The sequence below is a fragment of the Drosophila innubila genome (genome assembly GCF_004354385.1).
Source record: "Drosophila innubila isolate TH190305 chromosome 2R unlocalized genomic scaffold, UK_Dinn_1.0 1_C_2R, whole genome shotgun sequence".
In the NCBI taxonomy this organism is placed as follows: Eukaryota; Metazoa; Arthropoda; class Insecta; order Diptera; family Drosophilidae; genus Drosophila; species Drosophila innubila.
The window spans coordinates 11,151,539-11,160,847 of NW_022995374.1; the positions used below are offsets into that span (position 1 = coordinate 11,151,539).

A 9,309-nucleotide genomic window follows, 5' to 3' on the forward strand; every position below is an offset into this window, starting at 1 on the left:
TTAAAATGACCTTAAATTTTATCACTTCAAATTAAACCAAAGATTGACATCAAAGCAATACAACTACTCAGAAATTCATAAGCAATTTAAATCGCTGCATTCTTTTAAGCTTTAATTTTCGAAATTACAGTGCTTGAAAAGTTGAGTTTTTTTTACGCCAGATGGCGACTACGAGTCGAAAGCTAAACTAAAATAAAAAATGCACTGCTTATTTTGTACTTTGACATTTGTACAGGCAAAGAATTAAAACTTTTAAACAATTCAAAAAATTTGTAAAAACGTAGTAAAATGTGTGTAAATTTTATAGAGGAAAATAGTACACGCCTTTTGCTAAATTCATCTTTTATTTGACATAACAAACATTACGGATAAACTTTAAAAGATTATGTTGGGGATTTAAATTGAATTTCGCTGGAAAATGTGGTAGATTAAATTCTTGAAAAAATTGCAAGCTAATCTTCATGTTCTTTGGTCAATAAAAATTGATATTACAGACCTGGTATATTAAAAAGTATTAATCTGTTATGTCGTTCTAAATAAATTGCTTTACTTCAGCTTTACACTCAGAAATAACAGAATATTTGGCAAAAACAGTGAATTAAATCATTTAAAACTGTCTTTGGCTTAAATTAAATTTTGGAAATTCACATATCTAATTAGCTTTAGGTTTAATAAATATTTGCACTGTTTTAAGGCAATCCAAATTGCTGATCATGTTCCTCACGTTCCAATAGATGCAATACTTTGCGTCGTTATATATTCCATTGAGATTGCTGAGAAGATAAGCGAACTAATTAAAAAAGCCAATTGTTTGATTCCGATCTATATACGAACCAATCAGAGCAGGCAGCATGCCACCAGCCATCTTTGAGTATTTGTGCACAGCTTTCAGTGTTATACATATCATTATCGCGATCGTAGGTGGAGAACTTCATGCCCTCGTTTCTTCGCATCGCATCTGTGGTATCTCCTGAATACTTACCCAGGGACAATAGCTTGTAATCAGAGCTTTCAGCACCTACTCCAAAGTTGTCATAATTGGCATAACTAAATTGCCTCTTCCAATTTTCCATCCTTATATATAACTGATGGGGCTGACTGGCTAGCATGTGGTGCAGCTTCTCCAGACCGATAAAGAACTCATCATTAAAGTCCCCGAAGCCCTCACGATATTCATCCCAACCGCGGTAGAAGTTTCTGCTGCCATTCAAGCGTTGCTGGATTAATGTCCAACCGTGACCAACCAACTCATTATTGCAGGGTACTGAAAACGCTTCCATGCCAGCCACTTTAATCTTCTGAATTTGGAATGATCTACCCGAAGATAAGCAGCTGTTGGGTTCCGTTCTCAATACTGTTTCCGTTGTCTGTTGTTCAAGTTGTTTTTGGAATTTAACTTCCATATTTGAAAGTTTTTCTTTTATAGCAACTACATTTGCGGCCATTTCGAGTAGTTCCTTGTTCTTGGACTCTCTTTCCTTGTAGACAGACAACTGCTGCTTCAACTCTCCCAACTGCTCCACCAGATCCACCAGCTTTGCATCCTTCTGTTGGCATTGACTTGCCATCTCCAGCAGAGGTTTCATGGCCTTATAGCAATAGCTGGCACATTGATTGTCCAATTGTTTTGATAAGACACAGTCCTGTTTTAAAATATAATCCAATTGGGATACGAAGATTAAAAATCATACTAATATAAGGGATTAGGAGTAACCATGTAATCAACAATAAATTTAATGAATCGATTTTAAAAATTGATAAAAATAATAAAAATAAAGAAAGTTCTAAATTACGATTGTTTTTAAAGGCTTCAAATTGTTGTATGAAAAATTCGTAAAGAACCAAATTTGTTTCTTTATATTGTATACTTTATGTTATTTGAATTTTTGAATTTGATACATCTTAAAATTGTTGTTATTTAACTTAATTATATACATGATTATTGTTGGATTCTACAAAAACTCATTTAATATAGACACATTTGTACTATATTCTATGCTGTGTTTGTTATCTGAATTTTTTATTAGATTTTTCACACGAATAATACATTGACAATCGACCTTACTGATAACACTACATTATTTTGCAAATTATTTTTGATTATATTTCAATTACTCACCTTGGACTGCCCTAAGGCATAGATTGGCAGGGCAATGGCATAAAGCCATGCTATTATAATCCGTATCAAGAGATTTGGCATTCTTATGTTCCGTACGCTGCTTGGCTTGAAGAAAGACTGAATTCAGAAATCAAGAGCGAATACAGACAGAGCTGTTGAATTATTTATAATACGTATTTGAAAATTCGAATGTTATCAACAGACTTGAAATAAGAGATGTGAATGAGCAGCGTGCTAGAGTTTTTCAGTATCAAAATAATTGTCTCAATTAAGAGAGAATTATGTTGTTTATAATCGAATAAAAGCAATTACAAGTCTACACTCATAATATGTTATTATTGTTTATTAGAGAGAAATTGTACATAGCTAAAAGTTAATTAGCAACAAATAAAATAAATCAAAAGTGGCTAGAACTATAATTGCCACACATGAGTTTTACAATTGACTTGTTTAGATTTCAAAACGGTTCCCCACTCAAAAGCACCACTGAAATTTGTAGGTCCACTTGGCACCTCAAGTTCGTAATGATGTTCAACTTTCATAACCAGGCAAAGTACCAGGATACAGTACCCAGACAAATGGCCACACACTTTTTCCAATTCGCTGCATTTGCGAAACCTTCTTGCTCCAGTCCCATTTTCATTTTCATTTTCATTTCCATTTTGCCTCACCATGGCATACAAAAAAAAAAGTTTAAATGCTATTTGCTGTTGTGTTTAGTTGTATTTTTATTACATTTGTTGTGCATTTGAGTGAGCAAAATGTTGCCACGAGGGTCAATCGAAAGATTGCTCAGAAACAATATTAAATTAATTTAGTACAAATTTAATAATATTTAAATCTTTAAATTTTTTTATTATTTTTTTCTTTTACATTTGTAATTTGTTTTATTTTTTTTATCAATTTAGTTTTCATTTTAAAGATATTTTTATAATTTCAATGTATTATATGCCAACTGTTTTTAGTTGACACTAAATAAAAAAAATAAATAAATAAGTATGTAATAAATTTAATCATAATATTATTATAATGCACTGAAAATTAGCTTAGTTGAAGTGTTGAGCATTCTTTGATCAACCTCCGCAGCAGCTTTTTGACCTTTTATTAGCGGTCCCTAAAAGTATGCAATAGTTTTGTTTTTCATTTTATTTCAATGTATTATTTGTATTTTATGCATGTGAAGCAAAACTAATTTTGAAGTCAATTAAAAATGTAGCTGCTCTGTGCTTAAACAGATGAATCAGTTACCTTAGATGCTTACCTTAGATGCCTTAGATCAACGGCAGGCCTGACATGACAGACAGCTCAGGTGAGCGCACCACAATAACTACACCATGTGTGTGTGTGTGTGTGTGTGCTTGAGTAACTAGGATATATTATATATATATATGTATACTTGTATTTATGTGCTCAAGTGCTCTGCTTATTTCCTGTGCTTATTGTCGATTTCTTACTTATTTTTGCGCACTTTCCGCAATATTTGCCAGCGCATTTTTTGCGATTTATGATCCGTGTGCGCCCCCTGCCGGCAATTGCAACGGATATAAACATTTTTGAACTCATTTCAACTTCATATATATCTGCTAGGTATCTGTTAGCTATCTGGTCTTGAGGATTGGGGCCATGTGGTTGGGGTGATGCCGCTCAGCGTTTATGCTCCTGCCTCATGAAATGGCACGTGTCGTTGCTTTCATATAAGTAGATAGTACCTATACGTATGTGTTGTTGTTGGCTTCCTAAAGTCGCTGCAATCCAGTGTGCTTATGTTTCACTTTTCACAACATAAATCCCCCAAGCAGCCAAAGCAGCCAAAGCAGTCAAAGCAGCGACGCAGCTCAAGCCCAAGATCTTTACCTGGAACCAGAAGGTAGTCAACTAACCTGCCAGCTCATAGATACAGATACACTCTCTACTGGGGAAGCATTCGCTGGCTACAACTTAAAGAAACTTCACTGAGCCGTTGAGCAGAATGTAAAATCGCTGAGCTATTTATTTAGATACACGCGAGGCTTTTGTGCTTTTTACTTTTCTTTTCACAAAGTAAAAAACTGTGAAAGACTCTGAAACAGAAACTGAGTTATGCATTATTATTATTATGATTATTATTATTTGGCCAGCCCTGTATGACAGCTAAAGGCTTAAGCATCAGATTCTCTAACTGCTCCTGCTGTGTGTTCATATTTAAATCCGACTTGAAATCCAAAGCCAAAAAAGCTGCCACTCTTTGGCAAAGTCAAAGTTTGCTTTGGCAAACGACAAAATCATTTCAAGTATTAAGTTTCCTTCTTTTCTGCAATTTTTCTCAGTTGGTTCCTTAGCTGAGGAGTGGAGTGGGGGGGGAGGGGAGGCAAAGTATTATTTAATTTGTTTGTCTACTGTCGGCCTTTCAATTTCCCATATTTTCCATTCCTTATTTAGCGCAAAGTAATGGCCACGCAGCCATATTAAAAATACAGTATACATATTTAAGTGCATCAGTGAACGAAGTGCAACAGAATGCGGTGGAGTTAGGGAAACAAGGGGGAGGGAGGCAATGTTGCAGCATGTTTTGCAGATAGTGAAGGCAACGTCAGAACTTTGGAAATTATTACTTTGTTTTGTTTTCGTTGCATTCAACAAACGCGCTACTGTTGCAAGCTTCAGGCCCGCGGCTTGGACTCTTGGACTCCACTCAACTAGACTAAGCTACAAGCAGGACAAAGTCCTGTAACCGCCAACTAGCTGTGGTTAAATATATTGAAGTACCTACAAAGAACGGAGTTAAGAAACGTAACCTCAAGTTCAACTCATAATAAACCATTTGTTTTCTAACTAACTCAATCCATGTTTATTTTTAAATTTAAATACTACTTTTGGCATACATATACAAGAATTAAAAATAAATATTAAATCCTTTATAAATTTATACTTCACATTTTTATACACAAAATATATATATCTCTTAAGTATTAGCTCTTAGCATAAGTTAGATAAAGAAGTTTAATTTTTCTAAAAACACCTTTCTCCAAATTAAAGCTACTTTAAAGTATTAAAGGGAAATTAAAGAAATTTAAAGTTAATTTACTAACAAGTAAATTTGGTAGTTCCTGCTATTGTCTGTGTACGTTAACTACGTTAACTATGAGATATATATATTTCCGTCTACCTACCTAACTATATATTAAACCGCCTCTTAGTCACTTCTTAACTACTGTTCAAGTATTGCCATCTCATCTCCAAGTGCTGATTCTTTCCTTCTCTTTTCAGCTGTCTGTGGCATGCATTTCGACTTTTGCTCATTAATAACATAAACCAAGTGCAGAACAACACAAGTTGCAACAGCAACAGAAACAACAACTGCAACAAAATTAAGAAAAAGAAGAAGAGCTTACAGCGTTGACTGCCCACAAAACTTGTAGGAAAAACCAAGTCAAAATTGAATTATGAATATTTAAAATGAATTTAAGCATTGAGGCTGCCGTTGTCTGAGCCTTGGCTGACTTTTAGCCGTTAAGAAAATCCGTTATAGATGGTTGTAATATGAATCGTATATATTTCATTTCACACCAGGCCGCTCGCAATTAATAAATAGTAAATGCGCCCTAAAGTATGCACTAAAAAATATATATATTCACAGTAAATTGCGTTGCATGTTGGACGACAACGTTGCCTAAGTAAATGTCAAGCTTGGCATAAATAATTTAACAGCATCACAGCTTCAACGGCAATGGCAACATCATCAACATATATAAACACACACGCACACATAGCGAGAGAGAGAGAGAGAGGGAGAGAGATTCATATGTGCACACACATTTGCATTGTCCTTGCGTTGCAGGCAACTCGGCAAGCGGCAACATCATGCCTCATAAATTTCAACAAATGCAGCGACGTCACTCACTCAGTCAGCCAGTCTGTCAGTGAGTCAGTCAGTCAGTCAGGCACATGTCCGGGTGCCTGTCCATCCGTCTGTTTCAGGTAAATTCGCTCGAGGTGAAAATCTTTGCACTAATGGCGCTGTTTTACATAATTGCCGTGACATTGTACAAATTTATTCAACTGCACGCGGGCATGTGAGCATAAGGTGACCTCGAGAAAGTAAAAAACTAAAAAATAAAAATAAAAATGTGGAATAAAAAGGTTAGCAACAACAACGACAGCCTGGACTTATATGCACTTGCCGCCAAAGGGGTTGGCAAACAAACAAGCAACTGTATCAAAAATGAATAGCTTACTCTACCTGAACCCAACCCACTTCTGCCCGCTGAGCCCCCGAGACTCACTGTCTCATTGTCCAACAATGAAAAGGCTGCCAGCAAACGCTTTGTGCCGCCTGCTGCCGACTACGACTACGACTACTTCTGAAATATAATAAGGCTACAACAACAGCAACAAGGGTAAACAAACAAGCACCTCACACACACACACACACACACACACATACCTCTGCCCTCGCCTGACTGACTGACTGACTGACTTACAGAGTGAGTGAGTGAGTGACTGTTCCTTGCATCCTTCTTCACAACATGCTCATCCTTAACCTCGCCCTCATCCTCATCGTCGTCGTTGTCGTTGTCGTCATCTTCATCATTGTCACCTTGAGCTTTGGGTTATTGGGTTTTTGCACACTCGTCCAAGCGTGTGTCTTGCACTTCACTCGATTCTGGTGTGAAAAACAGCAGCCAGCCAACAAAAGCTGCAGTTTTGGGCATTAGAAATGTCAAATACCCTATGAAAAAATTCAACAAACAAAGCTTAAATTGTATTCAATTTTTAGCAAATGAAATAATCCTTGACATTATTTAATATTCCAATGATTTTTTAATTAAACCTCAGAGAAGTAAGCATAAATGATTTTGTTTGTTCCTTATTTTATTTAAATGAATGCAAAAATTTTAGCAATTAAATTAAATTGGTAAGTGTAATAAATTAAAATATAAATCAGAAACTTAGCAATAGATAATTTTATTTATTTATTTAATAATTTAGAACAGTTGACTTAAGATAAACTACAACTATTAAGAAACAAAATCTTAAAACAATAGAAATTAAAATTAAATAAAATAAAACAACTTAAAAATGTTACAATATATATAGAAAATAAAAACTACCAATAGTTTCCAATTTTTATAACTATATATTTAAAACAATTTGATTCAAGTTGATTTATTCAATACTAATTCTTTAAGATTGTATGCACATATATTGAATATTTTAGTATTTAAGTTTTATTTCTAGAGTTCAAATTTGAAAAGAACTATCCAATTGCTAGCAGAAATCAATATGCCCTAGTTATTTGTGAGTAAATTTAGCACAAAAGGCCGCAAACAAACAAACAACTTTGACTTTGACTTTCTAACTCTCTGCCTTCAACCTGCACTCTGGAGGCGCTCCCACACTCCTCCCCTTCTCGACCCCCTTTTGGCTATCACTGTTCTCTGTTTTACTTTGCTCACTCTGTGTGAGTGTGTGTGTGTGTGTGTGTGTGTGTCACTCTTAATCGCATGCAAAGGCCAAAGAGCATAAAGTTGATAAACATTTGCTTTTGTGAAAATATTTGTGCATACTTTCAGGCGCAACACTTTCACGCCTCACTCGCTTTTTTGTTTAGATTTAATTGTGCCAATGACACACCCCAACACTGTCCAACTATCAATGGACTTGAACTGTGTGGCTTTTAGTTTGTCCGAGTTTAAGCCAAAGTTCCCCTCAATACTTCCCCTTCATCTGCGGCATCCTGCTGCTCAAAGCAAACGAACTCATGTTTGTTATTTATGTGCAGCTTTGTTTGTGCGTGTGTGCCTTTAAAATTTTAAACAGTGCCAACTACTTGACCATACTATTAGACAGTGCCTGTCTGCCTGTCCCACCCCCTGCCCTCTCTCGATTCCGCCGTAGCGCGTATTTATTGTGCACGGCACATGCAGAGCTCGTGTAACATTTTATGTTGTTTTGCCTTCTTCTTCTGCTTCTAGACTTATGTATGGGTGCTATTTATGCCCTTGGTGTGTGCGTGTGTGTGCGTGTGTGTGTGTAGCTATGTTTAGCTTTGGCCCACGTGCCCGGCATAATAAACGCTACCGGCTGCGGCGTCTCCGGAGTATTCGGCGCTGCAGGTTAAAAGCGCATTACGGCTGCAACTTCATAAATTGCGGGCAGCCGCAAAAGCAGCGGCTACAATGTTTACATGCCAAGCAGTTGGTTAAGGATACTCATACAGATTCCGATTCTCCGTTTTCAATTCCCATTTGCCATTCCTATTCCGAATCCGATTGCAATTGCGATTTAAACTGTGCCACACACAGAAATGCAAATTTCAGCTTACAAACGGCAAAAGGACTCAAGCACATGTCAAAGGACCAAAAACCAGTCTTTGACGCTGCCACAAAGCCAAAAAGGGCACAAAGCTCATTAAAGAAATTAAAGACTCGAAATGAGGTGGCAGAGAATCAACCAGATTATGTATTTCAATGCAATTAAAACCCGATAAAACGTTGGGATTCGAAATAGTTATGCAATTGATTAATAGCGCTATGTTAAAGCGCATTCAACACTCTTAGCTGCGCTTATATCAAATAAAAAATAATTCAAAATTGTGATTTAAAGCAATTGAGAATTTTCAACTGCAATTTAACAAGCATAAACAGCCATTAACTGGACCAAAACATGCAGTTGGGTGTTTCTTTGTACGCCTTTTGACAGCTGAAAAGCAGTTGCAGTCAATTGAGGCTGACAGTTCTCTCTGAGTGAGTCAATCGACATGAGCCAGCACATCCGGCACATGTTGTAACCGAAGCAGGAGCAGGAGCAAGAGTACGAGCAGGTCCTGCAGAAGGCGTTGCAGATGGAGCAGGACACGGAGCAGGAGACGGAGCAGGATTGGGAAATGCACACGCATAATTGACAACATTTCCGCGGTGGCTGCTTTTGTTGTTGCCCGGCCATTGAAATCATTTTAGCTGAAACTGAAATTGAGCTGGCATTGACAGCAAGGACACATGCATGATACCCGAACAGTGGCAGCCACAGGAATAGGGATAGGGACTGGGACAGGTACAGGGGTAGCACAGTTAGAGACATCGACATGGCACCGGCTGAATATATCAACATTGCCCGCAGTGTGCTGATTGCCGGCAGCTGTAGTTCTGCCAATTCTCGTATCCTGCCATCCAGTCACTGGCGCATCCCTTTCCGATTCGCCTCATCAATGT

The 9,309-nt window shown here is 36.9% G+C and overlaps 1 protein-coding gene across 1 annotated transcript; it reads right to left on the reverse strand.

Moving 5' to 3' along the window:
• Positions 1–325: 325 nt before the first annotated feature.
• LOC117784508 (fibrinogen-like protein A) lies at positions 326–2,201 on the reverse strand. The gene is made up of 3 exons (XM_034622259.1): positions 2,120–2,201; positions 835–1,643; positions 326–773 (listed from the first exon to the last, which is right to left on the reverse strand). Exons 1-3 carry the CDS (start codon positions 2,198–2,200, stop codon positions 653–655), a joined length of 1,011 nt encoding a protein of 336 aa, XP_034478150.1. The 5' UTR covers position 2,201; the 3' UTR covers positions 326–652.
• Between the last annotated feature and the right edge of the window lie 7,108 nt (positions 2,202–9,309).